Genomic DNA, 21663 nt, shown 5'->3' with positions numbered 1-21663 from the left:
ATGAGGGACCTGCGTACTGCAATAACGAGTAGCCCCTGCTTGCCACAACCAGAGAAGGCCTATGTGCAGCAGTGAGGACCCAATGCAGCCAATAAATAAATAATGAAAAATAAATAAGTAAATAAATTCTATAGCCAGAGTTGTGGATAATTTTTGACTCACCTTCATATATATGTGCCACATCTTCTTTATCCATTCATCTGTTGATGGGCATTTAGGTTGGTTCCATGTCCAGGCTATTGTAAATAGTGCTGCAGTGAGCATTGTGGTACATGTGTCTTTTTGAATTATGGTGTTCTCAGGGTATATGCCCAGTAGTGGGATTGCTGGGTCATATGGTAGTTCTGTTTTTAGTTTTTTAAGGAACCTCCATACTGTTTTCCATAGTGGCTATACTAATTTACATTCCCACCAATAGTGCAGAAGTGTTCCCTTTTCTTCACATCCTCTCCAGCATTTATTGTTTCTAGATTTTTTGGTGATGGCCATTTTGACTGGCGTGAGGTGATACCTCATTGTGGCTTTGATTTGCATTTCTCTAATGATTACTGATGTTGAGCGTCTTTTCATGTGTTTGTTAGCCATCTGTATGTCTTTGGAGAAATGTCTATTTAGGTCTTCTGCCCATTTTTGGATTGGGTTGTTTGTTTTTTTGATATTGAGCTGCATGAGTTGCTTGTATATTTTGGAGGTTAATCCTTTGTCAGTTGCTTCATTGGCAAATATTTTCTCCCATTCTGAGGGTTGTCTTCTTGTCTTGTTTATGGTTTCTTTTGCTGTGCAAAAGCTTTTATGTTTCATGTTTCATGTTTTATGTTTCGTTTCCCATTTGTTTTTATTTCCATTATTCTAGGAGGTGGGTCAAGAAGGATCTTGCTTTGATTTATGTCATAGAGGGTTCTGCCTGTGTTTTCCTCTAAGAGTTTTATAGTATCTGGCCTAACATTTAGATCTTTAATCCATTTTGAGTTTATTTTTGTGTGTGGTGTTAGGAAGTGTCCTAATTTCATTCTTTTACATGTAGCTGTCCAGTTTTCCCGACACCACTTATTGAAGAGGCTGTCTTTTCTCTGTTGTATATTCTTGCCTCCTTTGTCAAAGATAAGGTGACAATATGTGCGTGGGTTTATCTCTGGGCTCTGTGTCCTGTTCTATTGATCTATATTTCTGTTTTTGTGCCAGTACCATACTATCTTGATCACTGTAGCCTTGTAGTGTAGTCTGAAGTCAGGGAGCCTGATTCCTCCAGCTCCAGCTTTCCTTAAGACTGCTTTAGCTATTTAGGGTCTTTTGCATTTCCATACAAATTGCAGAATTTCTTGTTCTAGTTCTATGAAAAATGTCACTGGTAATTTGATAGGGATTGCATTGAATCTGTAGATTGCTTTGGGTAGTATAGTTGTAATTTTTTACTATTAATGCTTCAGGGAAAATCTTTGGCACATGTGATTTTAATATTTCTTCTGTTGTCTTATAAATTTTGTTTGTACTTCCTTAAGTGAGATTGAGTGGTTAAAAAAGTCTGTGCTCTTTTGGATTGCTATGTGATGCTATGTCCTCGTCTGTGGAGGTGCGCCTCTACCTGCCAGGAGTTTATGATGACTGGAGGAGGTTAATGAGTGTGCGGTGGTTAGCATGATACTTGGCCTGTCCTGAGAATACTCTATCATAGTTATATAGAGACTTTTCCTAGTCGCTCCTCTTCTCTTCCTTTCTTCTCCGAAACCACATTAATTACTATTAGATCAGGGGCATGAACAATCACAGTGCTGTGTTCTGCCAGATATGATGACCTCAGGGAATTAGACCTTGTGTCAGCTTCTTCCTGAGCATTACCCCAAACATTGAGAGATTTGCTGTATTTGTTCATTTTGTAGTCGGAAAAAAGTTAGATTTTAAAATATATTGTTGGTATGTACATAGCAACCACACAAAACATTACCTCCCGCCATCTCACACAAGGACGCTCACTCCTACACAGTCTCTAGAAGTTAGATATAAGCCTCTGAGATTTGCTGTCTACAGAGAGAGCTCAGATGTGGAGAGTGTAGACAAGGGACTGGGTTAGCCAACGTATACACACACACACTCTCACATTCACTCCTGCAAAAACAGGCAGATGTATACATCTTCTGAAAGGGCCCCCCTAAAATTTGTTTCCCTACTTATAGCTTTGTATCATCAGTAAATCCCAGGAGGGGAGAATTCTCTGAAGAGATGAATAATTGATCAACTCTGGACAGAACATGCCTTAAATACAACCCCTGTGCTACTAGAGGGGGTGGGGCCATCCATTTTGGGGAGGAAAGGAAGGAATTGGTTTTATGTAGAGGTGGCTGCTGAACTCTAGGACTAGGGAAAGGGGTGGAGCTGGAACTCAGCCGTTGAACAGCTGCTAGAGGAGCAGAGGAGCTGAGTTGGTGGTGCGGGGTTGGGATTTGTTGGCCAGCTGGGTGGGGAGCAGCCACCCCTATCCTGGAGTCCCATGAGAATTCATTCTTGGGGGTTCATCTGTAGAGGATGTGCCCCAGACTGGACCTGCCTCCTGGCCTCTGGCCTTTGTGGAGCCTGCCTGCAGGCTTATTCATCCTGGCTAGAAACACCTTCTTGGACAAGTTTCTTCCAACATGGTGTATAACTGTTATGGTGTATAACTGCTGAACAGCAGGACTGCCCCTGAGACTCTGCCTCTTCTTCTTTTTTTTAATACATTTATTTAATTAATTAATTTATTTATTCGTTTATTTATTGGCGCATTGGGTCTTCGTTGCTGCACACGGGCTTTCTCTAGTTGCGGTGAGCAGGGACTACTCTTTGTTGTGGTGCGTGGGCTTCTCATTGCAGTAGCTTCTCTTGTGGAGCATGGGCTCTAGGTCCGTGGTCTTCAGTTGTTGTGCCTTGTGGACTCTAGGGTGCAAGCTCAGTAGTTGTGGTACGTGGGCTTAGTTGCTCTGCGGCATGTGGAATCTTCCCAGACCAGGGATGGAAGCTGCGTCCCCTGCATTGGCAGGCGGATTCTTAACCACCGCACCGCCAGGGAAGTCCCCCGACTCTTCCAATATCCCATTTCCCTGAGGCCCTAAGAAGGATGGTCAGTGAGGACTTTGATCTCTCACAGTAGTATTTATCTTCCTGCCTTCCTTCCATTTCCCTTTAATAGAGAATTGCTGATCTGGTTTCCTGTGTTGAAATTCTGGGAGTCAGGGAAGACTTGGGAAACCTGGTATCATTTCCGTACCTTTCACTGTGTTGTGGGTAAAACGAGATGTTGGGGGATGGAGTTCTGCAGCCTAGCTTGACATCCAGGGGTCTCTGGAGCCCCTGGGGTGGGGATGGGGCCAGGCCGTTGTTGTTGTTGGAATCCTGCAGATGTCTGAGGGACCAGCTGTGGGATGGGGAGTGTAGAAAGGAGTAGGCTGTAGAGGAGGAGGGATGTGGGACCTTGGGCATTCTGACCAAGCAGGCTACAGGGACAAATTCCGAAAGAGTTTCCTGGGCCCCTGGAGGAGGACCTGGAGTCTTCTGCAGGTGAGAGTTGGGACTGCAGGTGGCGATGCTGTACATACCTGCCAACCCTTCATGAAGTAGGTGAGGGGTTAGGTCTCTTGGCTCTGAGAAGGGCATCTACTCTGCCTGTCTTCCAGTAACAGACCCCTGCCGCCCGCTGCCTGGTGAGGGGAGCACACCCTGAGCCTGTCCAGGCCAAGCCTGGGATGGGCTGGAGCTTTCCTAGTGAAAGCGGGGAAGAGACCTGGTCAAACTGGGTGTGCGGGTCCCAGTGAGAGCGGGGCGGGGTTCTGTGCCTGCAAGGTGGCTCTGAGAAGGGGCAGCACCGACACCTTTGGTGGGCCCCTCTGTGGAGGTAGATCGAGGGGGCAGGCTGTTCAGGATCAGTTGCTGATGGCATTGGCAGCTTTGCAGACCTCTGCATGCGTGCACTGTGCCATAATAGAGGAGGCCCACGAGCTCTGCCCGGAGCTTCCGTTGGCTGCCTCTCAAAGTCAAGGGATGAAGAGGCTTGTACCAGCCAGGTCCCGGGAGGAAGACGCAGCAGACCGTTTTGAACACATACTGAGCACTCTGTCAGATTCTGAAGATGTGATCAAAGCCTTGTCCCCTAGGAGTTTTTGTAGTTGGCCATCCTCTCTTAGAAAAGGGTCCCCAACAGAAAGTGGCTGTGTGTGGTGACTGTGTAGGATCTGGTTCAGACCTGTGGTGGGCAGGACTGCTGCAGGAGGGCTTTAGCAGGAGGGGGTTGATTTTGTTCCTTGTCTCACCCCCGTGCCTAATCATTTGCTTCCATAATCACACTTCATTCCCATCTCTCTGCTGTTGCCTTAGTTCAGACCCTTATTATCACTGATCTGGACAGTGGCGTTAGTCTCCTCACTGGTCTTCAGGACACCAGTCTTGACCTCTGCAGTCAGTGCTCTTCGGGATCACCTGAGCGCCCCTCCTGAAATGTAAATCTGCTCCTGTGTGTTCACGCTGTCAGCCACACACCTGCCCTCCCCAGGCTTCACGCTCAGGGTGCACCCAGCAGCTCACCCTTTGCTTGGCTTGCCGGACCTTCTCATGATTCTGTGCCTTTGCCTATGTGAGTCCCTCCATCTGGAATTCCTCCTGCTTCCCCTCCTCCAAAATGCCTGCCCATCTTCCGAGGCTCGTCCTGAAGGTTTCTTCAAGGTGAAACCTTTCTTGACAGACACGCCTACCTTCCCAGAGAGATGTGGCTCCTGTGCCCCAGGCCCTGGATGGACTGCTCTCACGGCACCAGTATGCTCAAGGGCATTTGTTTCTTTATGGGTCTGTCTCTTGCCTTTTGCCTCATAAACTTCTTGATGCTTCTGAAATATACATTCTGGTCTGTTGTAGGGTAAGAAACCACCCCCAAATTTAGTGGCATGAGCAGTCATTTTATTATGCTCATGGAGTCTTTGGACCTGGACGTCAGAAAGGAAACAGCATGGGTAGCTGGTGTCTGCTTCGTGATGTGTAGGGCCTCAGCTGGGAAGTCTCAAAAGCTAGGGTTTAAAAAAAAAAACAAAAACAAAGCTAGAGGTAACTCGACAGCTGGGCTGGAATCCTTGCAGGGCTCCTTCACTCACTCGTTTGGCAGGTTGATGCCCACCGTTGGCTGGGACCTCAGCTGAAAAAGTCCGCAGACACCTTCATGTGGCCTTTCCACGCAGTCTGTGTTTCCTCACAGTGTGGTAGCTGGGCACCAAGAGTGGGTGTCCCCAAGAACCAGGCAGAAGCTCTATTGTCTTTTTTTTTTAATTAATTTATTTGTTGGCTGTGTTGAGTCTTTGTTGCTGTGCGCGGACTTTCTCTAGTTGTGGCTAGCAAGGGCTACTCTTCGTTGCATTGCACTGGCTTCTCATTGCAGTGGTTCCTCTTGTGGAGCACGGGCTCTAGGCATGTGGACTTCAGTAGTTGTAGCACACAGGCTCCGTAGTTGTGGCTCGAGGGCTCTAAAGTGCAGGCTCAGTAGTTGTGGCACATGGGCTTAGTTGCTCCGCGGCATGTGGGATCTTCCCGGACCAGGGCTCGAACCCGTGTCCCCTGCATTGGCAGATGGATTCTTAACCACTGCACAACCAGGGAAGCCCTGGATTGTCTTTTATTATCTAGCTTTGAAACTCATGACGATGGCACTTCCACCATTGTCACAAGCTCACCCCGATTCAGGGGGAGAGAATGTAAACCATGTCTCTCCGTGGGAGAAGTGCATGTGGTTGGAGGGGTTGTAATGTCCATCTCTGAAAAATAAAATCTTCCACACTTGCTAAGTACTGGGTACAAGCAGATGGTACTCTTAAATTCTGAAGGCTGAGCAAGGGTGGCATGTGAGGAAGCGTTGTGAAGTTGGTGCTGAGAGTCTCGAGGGAGGGATGTGATTAACAGCAGGTTGTAGGGTGGAGAAAAGAGTGTGTGGGGGTGCTGGGGAGCCACTGTCAAGCTGGACAATTAAAAAGTGTGTGCACACACTGAGGCCCCAGTTAGGAGGGCAGGAAGGGAAAGGGAGAAGATAGAATAGAGAGGCATTCATGTTTAGAATTGTTTGGACCTGGTGACTGGACACGTTGAAGGAACACGGATGATGTCTGGGTTGGGAACACTTGCGAGAATAGGAGTCAGGGACGGAGCTGTTGGAGGGGAGACGAGGAGTTTGGTCCGTTTTAGACAGGCTGCTCTCAGTGAGCCTGTAGCATGTTCCTGGGGCTGGAGGCAGCTGGAGGCCAGACTTTAAGGAGCATTCTCAGAGTGGTGCTTGCTGCAGCCAGAGGGGAGTGAGACGTCAGGGATAAAGTGTGGAGAGCTTTAGGGTTGGGGCATGTCTAGCTGGGACTTTGAAAGGGCCTAGACTAGCCTCTATCCACCGCCAGCATTGTCCTGCACCTTGCCAATATACGTCAAATAACTGCTTGCTTTCCTTTTCAGTACCCCCTGCTTGTTAGGGGGACAGGATTCAGTGTATTTTTTAGTATCTCTCGGCATTCAAACTTTTTCCTAAATCAAGCCTAAGTCTTCTCTCTAAAGCTTTGTCCGTTTTCTGATCCCACCTCTTAGGGCTACTTGAAATGAGTTTAATTTTTTCCCCAAATGATCGGCCTGCAGATATTTAAAGGTCTTCTTGAGTTTTGTCTTCTTCAGAACCAAAAGGGACCTGTTCCTCTTATGGTTTTGAACTTCCTGCTTCCTTTTTCCCCCCAAGGGAAGCCTGTGTTCAGGTAGGGACTGGCTGGGCAGAGCAGGGCTGTTGCTGCCTGTGCTGCAGGTCTTGTTCGGGTCAGGTCCTATGTGTGTGTCCAACTGTAAATGGGTTGGGACCTGTTAGTGGATTGTGAAATCAACTTAGATTGTTGCAATCTGAAAGAACGAGGGAGAGAGGGATTTGTGTATCTAGTAAGGGGAAATACTATTTGCAAACTTGTCATATATATAAGAATATAATGCATCACAGTGTAAAATATAGTTCTTAACTGCGGATTGCAGTAAAACAGTTTGAAGAAACCTTGAGTAATAAGACCTTTTGAAGCTGCCAAATCACATCATATTGAGTGTACCATCAGTAACTCTTTCACCCCTCCTGATTGCTAAGGCGTTTTCACGTGCCCTCCTGCCACGGTTATGTGCTTCTTCCATCTGTAATTGGCACAGATGTGGCTTAGGACCCTATTTCCTCTGTTAGATCTTTCTCTCCTGCCTATTGACCTTTTGGCACCTGGTCCTATCACTTAACATAGTTTTATCTCTCCTGTTTTCAGCATCTGTCTATTTACTGAGTGTGCCTTCAGTATCATTATTAATAAATATGTTGAACAGAACAGTTCTGAGGACAGAGCCCTGTGGCAGACCACTAAAGACCACCCACCCCCACCCCATTGATACACCACTCGTCCTTTTGAGCGTGCTCATTCAGCCACTGGTGAGCCAGCCCATCCAGCTACCTTTCTTCATAGGTGGCCCTCAAAGGGATTACAGCCAGCCTTGTGGAACTTGAATGTCTGCAACCTGATTCACAAACCCAGGGCCTTGGCAAATAACACAAATGAATGAGGTGATAATTAATTCAGGCAATTAATAAATAATCCCTAACTCCTGGCTTTGGTTTCAAGAAAGCAGTGCAAATGATGAGGCTGGGAGTGAGCTGGAGTGGTAGTCAGTGCTCAGTTGTAGACAAAGTTGCCAGACAGGAGTGTGGACCTTCAAGAAAATCTGGGTTGCGTGTGAAATTTGATTTTTTTCTTAACATCAGCAAAACAAACAAAAGCCAAACAGAGCAGAACTGTGGCAGATTTGGCCTGCAGCCCTTGAGTTTGTGACCTGTAACGACCTCATCTCCTGGTCCAGTGACCACACAACACAAAGCACTAAGATTAGTTGGGTGTTGAAGGGTTGATGGCCTTCATTGAACCTGACTCCTTGAGGTCCCTTTAGTTACCCACTCAGGACTCTTACGTGGACTGATCTCCCCTGGTGTACTGAAAGTTGGGGATGACACTTGGCCTTTTCTCACCTTGTTGATGCCTTCTTCTGGTGGCAAGTTTCTTCCAGGATCATTGGCAGGTGTGAGGAGTGTGTCACTGGGCTCTCTTCGTGGGGAAAACTGAAATTTAGAGTTTCGTAAAATCTCCCACCCATCTTAGCTTCACTTTCCTCTTATCTGTATCTACTCTTCCTTTTCTTTTCTCTTTGGTCTGAAGAGCATTTTCCTTCCCAGGGAATTCATTGGCACGAGAGTGGGCCTAGCTCTTCCGTGTGCTTCTTATTCACACACCAAAAATAACTTTTTAAAATCCTTTTAGTTGTCTTGACCATTTTGGGGAAGCCTCAGCTCATGCAGCATTAGTCTTTCTGACACTGTTTTTGTAAATCCATGCTACTCTCTCATGTTCCTTCTTGGTTATGCATGCTTCTTTCTGTCTTTTACAGATAAGCACGTAAAATTTGACCACTTCAAACCTTGGTCTTTGCAGCCACATTAGTTTAGGTTTTGAGAAAGGAAGGAAGGGAGAACTGGGTGATAAACCACATTCCTAGAGGAAGGGGATTTGTTTCTAGTTTCTAGTTCCAAAAGAGAGCTGGCGTAGTCCATGGCCTGTGGGGGCGGGCAGACTGTGGACTGGGCGGGAGGCACAGAAGTCATTAGGATTTGGCACTTGTCTTGAAGGAACTACCATCTGGTGGGGGAGGCAGCTGCCTGACATGTGAAAAGTGCTGGTAGAGGCACATGAAAGGTGCCGTGGGAACCTAGGGGAAGGCGCACCGGTCAGTCTGCTAACCAAGTTGGAGAGGAGGTGACGTTGACCTGATGCTTGAAGGATAAGCCAGAGAGACCTCACAGAGGCTTGGAAGGACATTCCAGGCAATGAGAACTACATGTGCAAAGCTCAGAAAATTGTGTCAGAAAAGCATGAGGGTCCTTAGTGGCCAGAATTGGGGCAGTGATGAGAGTGAGATGGGACCCGCAGGCGGGGCCTCTGCTTATCTCCCAAAGGCCTGTCCCAAATCCCAGCTTCCTGCTACTGCTTTGGAGCCCATGATGGCCATGTTTGACAATCTGGGGACTAGTATCATTTAACCATCTGTTTAATATACTGTATGTTCTACCTGAGGGACTAATTTCTTTTTTAAAATTAATTTATTTATTGGCTGCGTTGGGTCTTTGATGCTGCACACGGGCTTTCTCTAGTTGCGGCAAGCGGGGGCCCCTCTTCATTGTGGTGCACAGGCTCCTCATAGTGGTGGCTTCTGATGTTGTGGAGGACGGGCTCTAGGCGTGTGGGTTTCAGTAGTTGCAGCACACAGGCTCAATAGTTGTGGCTCATGGACTTAGTTGCTCCGTGGCATGTGGAATCTTCCTGGAGCAGGGATCGAGCCCATGTCCCCTGCATTGCAGGCGGATTCTTAACCACTGTGCCACCTAGGAAGTCCTTAATTTTTTATTTTGATAGAATTTTAAAACTTATAGAAAAGATTAAAAAGGAGCACCTGGGACTCTCATATACCCAGATTGTTTACTTTTTGCCTTATTTGCTTTATCATTTTCTCTGTATGTGTCTATTTTTATGTATGCATGTAGTTTTTTTCTGAACCATTTGAAATTAAGTGGCGGATACTCTTTATCGCTAAATACTTCAGTGTGTATGTGTTTGAAGGACAAGGACATTCTTTTACATAACCATAGTATAATCACGCATGGCAAGAACACAGAGATTGATATGATATGATCTTATCCACAACCGTATTCAAATTTCATCAGTTGTCCCAATGATGTACTTTATAGCTGTTTTTCCCTAGTCCACAAGCTAACCCATGAGCATGCATTTTGCTGTCTCTTTAGTCTCATGTCAGCTGGGAGAGATGTTTGTCTTTTTTTTCTTTGAAGTTTCTGGAGAGAACAATCCAGGTGCTTTCTAGCATGCCCTTTAGTTTCAGTTTAGGTGGTGTTTCCTCGTGGTTGGATTTAAGGTTATATGTCCTGGCTGCAATTCTGTGAGTGATGTTATAGCCTTCTTCTCAGTGTGTCATATCAAGAGGCACGTGATGTTGCTTTGTCCCAATATTGGTGGTGATGATAACTTTGATAATTTGGTAAAGGTGGTGTCTGCCAGATTTGTTTCTCCACTCTAAAGGTGCTATTGTAATTAAGTGGTTTTTGAAGAGGTGTTTTGAGGCCATGTATATATCCTGTGCCTCATCAAGCTTTCACCTGCCTCTTTCGTATTAGCCTTTAACTTGTTGGACTGAACCCCTGGCCCACTTCCTCTTGTGCTCTGCCCCTTTGGTGTGCTTTGGGTGGACATCAGATGAATAATGGTGGTTCCTGGGATTGGCAAGAAGCTTGGATCTTCTTCAAGTAGCAGCTCACTTGTCATCAGCGTGGCTGGCTCGGCATGAGGCTAAACATATGTGCTGTATTGGATGATCCGTGTTTCCTCAGGCCTGGGGCTGGGGTGGGAATGTCGTCTTGTCAGCGCTCTGAGCTCAGCCTGGGCTTACGTGAGGACAGTAATGGGCAGAGAAAAGAACTGTGGACACCTTCCCCCGAGAAGCCTCTGCTGACCCTCTGTCCAGGCTGAATTTGTGCGTTAAAGCTGTTTATTCCCTGCCTGTTCACACACACGTCACACTTCTGTTGTTACATGGATGCTTAGTTAGCTTTCTTTTCCTCCTGACAGAAAACAAAGGCTCTGGTGTCACTTGGTCATCGTGAGCTAAAGACCTTTTTGTGTGTCCTCAACAAATGCTTGGTTTCAAGGGAGTGTCATCAGTGTGATCAATATAAGGCTCAAAAAGGGTCTGAGCAACATTCAGAATTCTGCGTTAGGATCTCTTCAAGATCTGCTTTCTGTTTCTGCGGTGCAGCCAGTTGGGGAAGGAGGTGTGGGAAGATGGGCTGAGGTTCAGGCTCTATCAGAGACAGGGAGCGTTTGCAAGCAAAGCAGGGCTGGGTGTACCTCTGAGTGGGGTGGCGCAGGACAGTGCTCTTCAAATACTGCGGCTCATCTTTTCCCGTTTTCCCTCCTCCCCTCTCTCTCTTCAGACAGGCTCAGAGCTCAGCCCGGTTGATGGACCTGTTCCAGGTCAGATGGACTCAGGGCCAGTGTACGATGGGGACTCACGGCAGCTAAGCGCCTCAGGGGCGCCGGTCAATGGTGCTAGAGAACCTGCTGGACCCAGTCTGCTGGGCACCGGGGGGCCTTGGCGAGCAGACCAGAAGCCCAGCTGGGACACGGCCCCAGAACCAGCTCACACTGCTCGCCTGGAAGATGCCCACGATCTGGTGGCCTTTTCGGCTGTGGCCGAAGCTGTGTCCTCTTATGGAGCCCTTAGCACCCGGCTCTATGAAACCTTCAACCGTGAGATGAGTCGCGAAGCTGGGAACAACAGCAGGGGACCCCGGTCAGGGCCCGAGAGCTGCTCTGCTGGCAGTGAAGACCTTGACACGCTGCAGACGGCCCTGGCCCTCGCTCGGCATGGCATGAAACCACCCAACTGCAACTGCGATGGCCCAGAATGCCCTGACTACCTCGAGTGGCTGGAGGGGAAGATCAAGTCTGTGGTCGTGGAGGGAGGGGAGGAGCGGCCCAGGCTCCCAGGGACTCTGCCTCCTGGTGAGGCTGGCCTCCCGGCGTCGACCACCAGGCCACTCCTCAGCTCTGAGGTCCCCCAGATACCTCCTCCTCCAGAGGGCCTACCCCTGTCCCAGAGCGCCCTGAGCATCGCCAAGGAAAAGAACATCAGCCTGCAGACCGCCATTGCCATTGAGGCCCTCACACAGCTCTCCTCTGCCCTCCCCCAGCCTTCTCATGCCACCTCCCAGGCTTCTTGCCCCCTTCCTGAGGCCTTGTCCCCTCCGGCCCCTTTCAGATCTCCCCAGTCCTACCTCCGGGCTCCCTCGTGGCCTGCGGTCCCTCCTGAAGAGCACCCATCCTTTGCTCCTGATAGCCCTGCCTTCCCTCCGGCAGCTCCTAGGACAGAGTTTCCTGAAGCCTGGGGCACGGACACCCCACCAGCAACTCCCCGGAGCTCTTGGCCCATGCCCCGCCCAAGCCCTGACCCCATGGCTGAACTGGAGCAGTTGTTGGGCAGTGCCAGTGATTATATCCAGTCAGTATTCAAGCGGCCCGAGGCCCTGCCCACCAAGCCCAAGGTCAAGGTTGAGGTGCCCTCTTCCTCCCCAGCCCCATCCCCATCCCCCATTCTCCAGAGGGAGGCCCGCACACCGTCCTCAGAGCCCGACACCCACCAGAAGGCCCAGACGGCCCTGCAGCAGCACCTCCACCATAAGCGCAGTCTCTTCCTGGAGCAGGCCCACCACCCCTCCCTCCCTGCTCCCTCAGAGCCTCCTGCTCCTGCCTGGTGGGCACCACCCAGCTCACCTGCCTCACGGCCATCAGACAGACCACCCAAGGAGAAGAAGAAGAAGCCCCTGGCGCCCGCTGGAGGTCTCATGGGAACCGACAGAGCTGGCCCTGGGATCAAGCCCAGTGTCCGGAAGCCCATTCACATCAAGAAGTCCCGGCCACGGGAGGCGCAGCCCCTCTTCCCACCTCTGCGGCAAATCATCCTGGAAGGGCTGAGGTCCCCAGCCTCTGAGGACGTGCAGGCACACCCACCTGCCCCCATCCCCTCCTCACAGGGCTCTGCTGTCCCCCCGCCCCCAGAACCTTCTCTTGCGCTATTTGCACCTAGTCCCTCCGGGGACAGCCTGCTGGCCCCTACTCAGGAAATGAGGTCTCCCAGCCCCATGGCAACCCTGCAGCCAGGCTCCGCTGGCCCTCTTCCCCCTGCTGATGACAAGCTGGAAGAGCTCATCCGGCAGTTTGAGGCTGAATTTGGGGATAGCTTTGGGCTTCCTGGCCCCCCATCTGTGCCCATTCAGGACCCTGAGAACCAGCCAACCAGTCTCCCAGCCCCAGAGAGCCCTTTTGCTACCCACTCTCCCAAGCAAATCAAGATTGAATCTTCAGGGGCTGTGACTGTGCTCTCAACCACCTGCTTCCATTCAGAGGAGGGAGGCCAGGAGGCCACACCCACCAAGGCCGAGAACCCACTCACACCCACCCTCAGTGGCTTCCTGGAATCACCTCTTAAGTACCTGGACACACCCACCAAGAGTCTGCTGGACACACCTGCCAAGAGAGCCCAGGCCGAGTTCCCCACCTGTGATTGCGTAGGTAAGTCCTCCTGGGTGTCAGGAAAGGGCAAGGGGATGTGGCCTGGTGGGCTTGGATTTCTAGGCTCTTTTATCTGGAAAACATTTACTGTGTGCCAGCCACCACACTGGGGCCTGTGGTGCTCACATCTGTGAGCAGGCTAGTGGAGAAGATATTGAACAAACGGATAGTGATGCCGTGTGGGGTATTGTGTGTCAGCTTTGTGGCACAGATTGAGGTGAAGGCATCATGCAGACCTTCCTATGGGAGGTGGTGCTTGTGCTGAGGCCTGTGGTGCTGTCAGGTAGAAAGAAGACATGCTGGGAAGAGAGAATAACTTGGGCAACAGTTTGGTGGCTGTGACAGGGTAGGGCTTAATGTAGACGGCTCTTGGTCTGGGGGAGCAAGAGGGGAGGAGTCTGTGTGGAGCTGAGCAGAAAGCGGCTTGAGAGGCAGGCAGGGCCAGAGTTTGCAGGGCCCAGCAAGCCACAGCCAGGAGTTTGACTTGATCTCACGTAACACGCAGTGAGCTCCTGAGGGTTTTCCAGCAAGTAGTGACTGTCACCTTGTGCTTCTGAAAGACTGTTCTGGCTTGTGGTGGAGAGGAAAGCTTGCGGGGGGAGCCTGTGAGAAAGGTATTGTTGTGATCCAGGCAAGAGATAACAAGGGCCTGGACTGAAAGAGTCAGTGGGCAGGGGCCTCTGAGCAGGCGGGACTGTGGGGCTGCAGACAGCTCAGGACTCCGGCTTGGTGGTGGTGGGCACTGAGGACACGTGTGTGGAGAAGTGGTGAGTTCTGTTCGGACTGGCTGAGTTTGAAGGGGCTGAGAGACTGGAGATCAGGCTCTGAGGTACAGGTTTGGACGTAGTTCGTGTTCAGGTAGTGATTGGACCTGAGGTGTGGGTAAGAGCACTGAGGATTGGGTCTGTTTCTGAGCCTTGCCTTCTGGAATAGAAGCAGGGCCCCGGGCCTCTGAGGACTGCTCCAGGGGACATCAGCTGTCTCTGGGGAGGTCACGGATGCCTCAGGAAACTCCAGGTCCACTCTAGGCTGTGGTTCTCTGCTACTTGCCAAGCGTTCCATAAAAGATATGTGTGTTTCAGATGTTGGCAAAAAACACTTTGATGCTGATGAGCGTGTTGAATTCACGTGATTTTATGAAACACAAATAGGCCTTGTGAAAAGGCTGTCTCCTCTGCTTGTTTAAATACACTAACATCTGGTCAGTTGTGTGATTTGTTGGGATGTTGTATCCCAGTTGGTAAGGAGAAGTTGGGCCGTCCTGTCCACTCCAGCTACCCCACACTCCTGGGGTTCAAGACAGCGGGGCCATGACAAAGAATCACTTGGGGAACAAGGACAAGTTGGCCCCAGTGCTTCTATCTGGGGGGTGAACAGATGTGCAGCGTCCTGCCAAAGGCTCACAGACATGCTCTGCGGTTGTGGTTCCCACCGAGGGCTGGCCCTCTTTACTACTGGGTTTAATGATGATGTGACTTTGAGGGCCGCTTATTTCCCAGCATTCAAGAGAGACTTGTTCTGATACAGGAGTTGGGGCCCCCTTTCTCTCTCTGTGTTTGTATGTGTCTGGCCTGTCTTCCTTGTGTTCAGAGCCTCATTTGCTGTTTCTCCCCCTCCAGGGAAGGAAATATTCTTATACAGGGCTGAGGACATAGTTGGTCCATTGTAAATATTTTAATTGTGGAATTCAATTATATAGATACTATGTTTGGTCAAACAAGTTTTTTTTTTTTAATTTGAATTTTAATCCTATCACTTCCTCATGCCTAAAATGAAAGTGATAATAGTACCCTCTCACCAGGGTTCATCTGAAGATTAAATTAGTTAATATGTGTAAAGTACTTAGGACTGTCTTGCATGTAAGAGGGCTTAGCTGTTACCAAGCCTGTCAAGTGCAAAAAAGCAAGAAAAAGATGTAAAAACATAGGTTTCATGAAGGAAGGAAAGTGTTGGCTGTTACGTTATTCGTCATTTATTGTTTACCTAGCCCAGTCCTAGTGACCAATAAGATAAAAAGTAAGAGAAATGGTTCATCTTTGAAGGACTTTGGGGTTTGCTTGAAGAGACAACACAAACAATGAAATACCCAGTCGCCCAATCAGCAGGTGTCTGCCATGTGTCTGCGCTGTCGTATGGAAGTGGTTGAACCGTCAGAGCGCTCTGAAACTCCAGGCTTGGTTGTCATCATGGAGGGTGACGCTTTAGTTAGGAGACTGTCGTTCAGAGCTGGGTTTGGGGAACAGTAGTGAACACAGATGGGGAGAGGTGAGAGGGTAGCCACTCCAGACAGGAATTCATGGGCATGGTCTAGGAGCAGACAGGAGCAAGCTTGCAGGATGGAAGGCCACTTGCACACAGTGGACCCAGACCCTCAGTGTTCTGCTTTCCTGAGGCCAGAGGAGCCCCCCAGCAGAGGGGACAAGTCTCAGCTTGAGGCTAGTGAGCGGAAGCACAGGCAGCAGACTGTCAGCATCAGAGAAACCCCGTGTGGCAGTGCTGGCAACCTGTTGCCTTGGCAGGCAGGGGGGTTGTCAGGGACAGCGGGAAGAGGTAAGGGGAGCCACCACCACCAATCGTGTGTTGCTCCAATTTGTATGTTATTTATATGTAATACAGATAAAATGTTTGTATGCTGTCTAATGCTAAACAGATAATTAGAACCAAACCCACCTTGTGTTGTTAAAGGTTAAATTATGGAAAAATGCTAAAGTGAAAACGGCAGACATAAAGAGCATTTAAATGGTCAGCTCACCTAGGTTAAAAAAAAAATAGAGAAAAGACTAGGAGGAAATACATCAACAGTGGTTGCATCGCTGGACAAACTGTGGATGACTTTTCCCTCATTATGTTTTCTGAATTTTCTCTAATGAAACATGTATTTTATAATCAAGAAATATTTTTGAAAGCGCCTGCCCCTAGAAGTAGCACAGAAGATGGATTGGTGAAGAGTGGTAACCTTGTGGTAGGAGACTGGTTAGGAAGCCACTGAGAATAACAGTGACCACCACAACAGGAGTGAATAGTAACATATGAAACATTTGCTCTGTTCCAGGCACTGTGCCAAGTGCTTTGCAGTCACTACCTCATTTAACCCTCTGTAGCAGCTCAACGAGGTAGGTACTGTCAGTAGTTCCATTTTCATGATGAAGAAAGCAAAATTAGATTCATTGATTTACCCAAGTCACAGAGCTAAGCAGATGGTGGAAGTGAGATTTGACCCTAAGCAGCGGGACCACCATGTCATACTGTGATCGAAATTGTTTAGCTGAGAAACGAGTCCAGCTGAAACAGTGGTGTTAGGAATGAAGAGAAGAGGGCCAAAGAAGAAAGGATTCACTTGGAAGCAGCTTCTGGAGGTGCTGCGGTTCATATTAGGGAAAGCCTCCACGTCTGGACAGGTGCTTTCCTCAGCTGGTTTGGCAGAATTTGTCTCTGTGGTCTCAGGCTCGGGACAAGGATGAGGAATGAAGCTTGTTCACTCTGGGATTCATGTCAGATGGGAACCATCTCATATTCCAGAATCTCAGCCCCTCAACAGTGGCAGATAGAAAGGTGCAGATTGTAGGTCACTGTAAGGAAGGATTTTCCATAGAAGTGACAGTGAAATTTGGAGATGCCATGAAGTGCTCATAACAGATGATTTAAGTACAGGAACAACTTTATAAAAACATGGAAAGGTTTTATAGCATAGCAAAAGAAACCTAGTATTCACGCTTCATGGTGATTTTTACCAAATAAGCAATTTTGGCCACTGTGGGCATCACTATGAAAGCAAAAACCCAAGCACCCAAGAGCATTGTTTTACACTTGTATGAAGATTACAGGTTCTCTGAAGGTATGAGTGGGATTCATATCTACTTGTTCTCTGAATCTTGAAATACTAGAATTAAAGGTACCCCTTGAGGCTTCAAAGAAAGAAATTCCAAAGACACAAAAGGAAATGCTTTACTTCAAAAGGTAGTATGATATGTATAGGCTTGAGAAAACATAGCACAAGTTGAAGTTCTGCATTGAGTTATTGGGAGAAGAGAGTGTTGATGTGTTTCTAATATTTGGGGGCACACATTGAAGATTCCCCTAACCACCACTTAGCCTTCCTGTAACACCCCTGTCAGAGGCAGGATGATGAACTGCAGTGTCTGTTGGCTGGGCCCTTTATGTATTTTATCTATTCTCAGAAATGGGGACATTTACAAGGAGAGCCAGCTTAGGACAGGGAATGAGTCCAGATAATGTTTTAGTGGGAAAAGCATCCTTTGAGATCATCTGCTCATCATTTTATTGATAAGGAAACAGGTCTATGTTAACTTTCAGGTCTTGTCCTGATGTCTCTAAGGACCAGTTCCCAGGTTAGCTGGAGACATTTAACCACAGCCAAAGCAGGAAATTGAGATGTAGATTTTAGAGGTTGTTTTCATAGGAATGCTGTATTTTTATCCAGTTGATTATCCTGCCCTAAAGAGGTATTCAAAGATTAACACAAGAAAAACATCTCCTTTGCCTGAAGCATGGTAAAAGTTTGGGCCAAGGGAAGGAGATTGTCCAGCAAATGGCTGATAGCAGCATGCACTAGGTGACTTCAGTGTGAACCACAGTTCTTTTTTTTTTTTTAAATAAAGAATTCTTTTTTTTGTTTGGATAAATTTATTTTTATTGGCTGCATTGAGTCTTCGCAGGCTTCCTCTAGCTGTGGTGAGCAGGGGGGCTACTCTTTGTTGCGGTGCACTGGCTTCTCTTGTTAGGGAACAGGGGCTTTAGGTGCACAGGCTTCAGTAGTTGTGTCTCGCCGGCTCTAGAGCACAGGCTCAGTAGTTGTGGCTCTCGGGCTTAGTTGCTCCGAGGCAATGGGGTCTTCCTGGACCAGGGCTCAAACCCGTATCCTCTGCATTGGCAGGCAAATTCTTAACCACTGCTCCACCTGGGAAGTCCCTGAGCCACATTTCTAAATGGGGGACACAAAGACTTAACTCTGTTTACAGTAGTGTAAGTCTATTTCCTATAGTTTTTTTAAAATAAATTTATTTTTATTTATTTTATTTATTGGCTGCGTTGGGTCTTCATTGCTGTGTGCTGGCTTTCTCTAGTTGTGGCAAGTGGGGGCTACTCTTCATTGCGGTGTGTGGGCTTCTCATTGCGGTGGTTTCTCTTGTCGCATAGCACAGGCTGTAGGTGCACGGGCTTCAGTAATTGTGGCACATGGGCTCAATAGTTGTGGCTCACGGGCTCCAGAGTGCAGGCTTAGTAGTTGTGGCACACGGACTTAGTTGCTCCGTGGAATATGGGGTCTTCCTGGACCAGGGCTCGAACCTGTGTCCCCTACATTGGCAGGCGGATTCTTAACCACCGTGCCACCAGGGAAGCCCCTATTTCCTATAGTTTTTATGAGAATGTATTTTCCTCCTTTGTATGCAGTTTGGTATGAATAGGAACTTCATGTCTTTTAAGTATTTTTTGGGAAATAGACTATTTGTACACCAGTATAAAGTGGGGAATCAGACTGTAGGTAGGAGGGTATCAGAAAGAATTTCCTGGATAAAGTGATGTCTTGTCTGAGTTTTAAAGGAAAAGTAGAAGTTTAATAGATTAATAGGGAGAAGGTATTCTAGGCAAAGGGATATGACGATAAAAGAGGTGTGAAGAATAATACCACATGAAGATGTGGAGATGAGAAAACATGGAGAAACACAAGTAGTTCTGGTATGACCAGTGTGTTAGATGAAAGATTGGGAGTTGGCTGGAGAGAAGAGTTTCAGGGGATGAGGGGATGATACCAAAGGCAGAGAAACCAGTTTGCAAGTTCAGGCAAGGAATAATGTGTGCCTGAAGCAAGAATGACATTGAGTAGGAGGAAGGAGAGGAGTGGTGGATGAAAGAAAGAATAAGGGAAAAAAATTGACTTTTTCAGTGACCTGTTGAATGTAGGAATAAAGAAGCAGCAGTCAGATGACTCCTGAGGGTCCAGGTTGGATGACTGGGTAGATGGTGGTGCCAGTCACCGAGGTTTGAAATACTCGCAGGGAAGCAGGTTTGGGCACCTGCCTTTGAGATGTCTGTGGGACCAGTAGGTGTGCATCCAGTTGCATCTGTGAATTGGAGGTTCTTCAGCAAACTGATGGTGGTTGAAGTCTCAGTTATAGACATTTCACCAGGCTGACTGTGTAGGTCAAGAATGGAGGACAGTAACTTTTAGGGCAGAGAATCTCAAACAGGAAGCCATGAAGGAAGTGTGGAAGAGATATGGGAAGAAACTGAGGAGAGGACAGGTTAGAACGAACAGATAGTTTGGGAGGGCTAACAGCATCACTACTGAAGAAGGGTCAGGATTTAATGCCAAATTCTTCTTGTCTCACATGATTTGTTATTGTGTGCATACTAGACTCTTCAGTTAAATCCCAGGTTCCTTAAGAATGGGGGCTGAATGTTATATTTCTAAAGCATCTAGACTGGTGCTGATCATATGGTGGTGCTCTGCATATTTTTTGGTCAACTGGTCAGCCTTATTCTACCTCCGTATTAAATTCTACAAAGACATCAGATAGATTTGGGCATGATCTCCTTACCTTTAATCTTTGTTGTGAGTATGCCCATTGTTAGGGAAGCATTTTTGACTGCTACCAGCTGGCCCAGCATGCTGCCCATGAACTTACAGGCAGATGTCCTGAGATTTTAGTTTTAAAAAAGTTCATCTGGCACACCTGATCCAGGGTAGGGCCCAACCATCTTCCTGCCCATGGTGTGGATTTGTGATTGCCAGGAGGCAGAGTTCTAGCAGTCAGTTATTGACTTTCATACAAGTGGAATTAGTTATATAAACTTAAGGTGTTTGGCTTTACGTCCACTAAGGTTATATCAGGAAACTGAAGCATTATATAGGATTGTATGGAAGAAAATGGGTACAATAAAACCTTTGTGTGATCTTGACACCTATGTGTTAATTATACACCAGTTATCAACCGTCTCTCTTTATCTACGTCCTACAGAAGAGAAGTGCCTCAGCCTATATCTATACCTGGCTATGAGGTTCCCCACTGGGAAAGTGCGGGTGCCCTAGTCTCGGAGTAGAGAGGTGGTGGAGAAGGTGGAAGGTTCATTTAGAAATTAAGGACCCCTCTTTTTGTTAGGCAATATTGAGTAGTTTCTTGTGTTTAATATCTCTTGTTGATAGCTCAAAGGATACTTTTCATTCTCTCCCCAGCCTAGTGCAAAAGTGGGACAGAGCATGTTTTTCTATTTTGAGTATAAAATTAAGTGTACAGGGGGAAAAAAAGCACCTAGAACCACAAAACCAGCATTTTCTCAAAAATTGGATCTTGCTCTCTTGAGCTCTACCCCAGAGCTTTCTGCTGTGTATTTTAGGAAAAAACGTCATTTCTCTGACTGCTCAAAGTGAGACATAAAAGAGATTTTACTTTAAGAACAGGTGAGCCATTTGCTTGCTCTGTCACTTTACTTCTATGCAGAAGGTAGAACTATTAAACTGGGGACTAAAAGGAAAAATGATGACTTAACAGCAAGATAGCAAAATACTCCTTTTCTGAAATCTGGTGAAAGGAACCATAAGAAACAAAACTAGAAGAGAAAATTTTATCAACAGAAGTTTGGAAATGGCCCCCATCTTAAGCTGTGACTTCCAAGGGCTATGTGTCAGCTTAAGATCAATTTGAATTGAAATAAATGATAACATGAGGTATATACAACTTCCAGTGTTGGGAAAAACAATAGTGGAGGCTCAGAAGGACTCCACAACTTGGAGAGATGGGCTGGAGACCACCCATCTAGAAGGCATGCACTTTGAAAAGTCTCCTTTTCCTGCTCTGCTCCAATTTCTGATGGGGTTAAGGTCTGGGGTGAGGATGATTGGCTGCAGAAATGAGAAGGCATATCTTAGGAACCAGCTTTGTAGCTGAGAGCCAACAGCACCAAACAAAGGCCATTGTGCAGAGAAAAATATTTGCTGAACCACCAAACAAAATACTGCAAACCATGAGGCTTTATTTTAACTTGATATCTTATCAGAGTGACCAGCCCACTCCCACATGAGGAAACAAACCAAAATCTTAGCATCAGGACAGAGCACACACAAACGTACATACAAATCGAGAGGCATTGGCCCCAACAAACAGAGGGCATAGAGGTGAAATTTGCTAGTTGCAGCTGTCCACAGCCAGCCCCAGATCCTCCCAGGCTGCTGTACTTTTGAATTAATAACCAAAACCTCTGCAATATCTAGTTCTCTGTACTTAATTTCTAAGGGAAGAATTTGAGTAGTGTCCAGGTAAATACAGAAGAATAGGGAGATTCTACCCATTCTGCTTTTGGGCAAATGAGTCTAGACTGGTGGCTTTCAACTGAGTGCCATTTTACCCCTCTTCACCCCAGGGGGCATTTGGCAATGTCTGAGGACATTTTTGGTTATCGCAACCAGTGTGGTTCTACTGGCATCTAGTGGACAGAGGCCAGGGATGCTGTTAAA

General features: G+C 47.5%; 1 protein-coding gene across 7 annotated transcripts in view; it reads left to right on the top strand.

The window, feature by feature from the left end:
- The window catches only part of TET3 (tet methylcytosine dioxygenase 3), a 103691-nt gene that overhangs the window by 47364 nt on the left and 34664 nt on the right, over nt 1-21663 (top strand). For all 7 annotated transcript variants that reach the window (XM_057740778.1, XM_057740777.1, XM_057740779.1 and 4 more), the window contains one exon: nt 11054-13190. In XM_057740778.1, the coding sequence (XP_057596761.1) occupies nt 11054-13190 (2137 nt within the window). The remainder of the gene's footprint in view (nt 1-11053; nt 13191-21663) is intronic.

Source organism: Hippopotamus amphibius, chromosome 7, assembly GCF_030028045.1.
Source record: "Hippopotamus amphibius kiboko isolate mHipAmp2 chromosome 7, mHipAmp2.hap2, whole genome shotgun sequence".
Classification (NCBI taxonomy): Eukaryota; Metazoa; Chordata; class Mammalia; order Artiodactyla; family Hippopotamidae; genus Hippopotamus; species Hippopotamus amphibius.
Note: the sequence above shows the minus strand (reverse complement) of the source record. Positions and strands in the feature narration are given on the sequence as shown.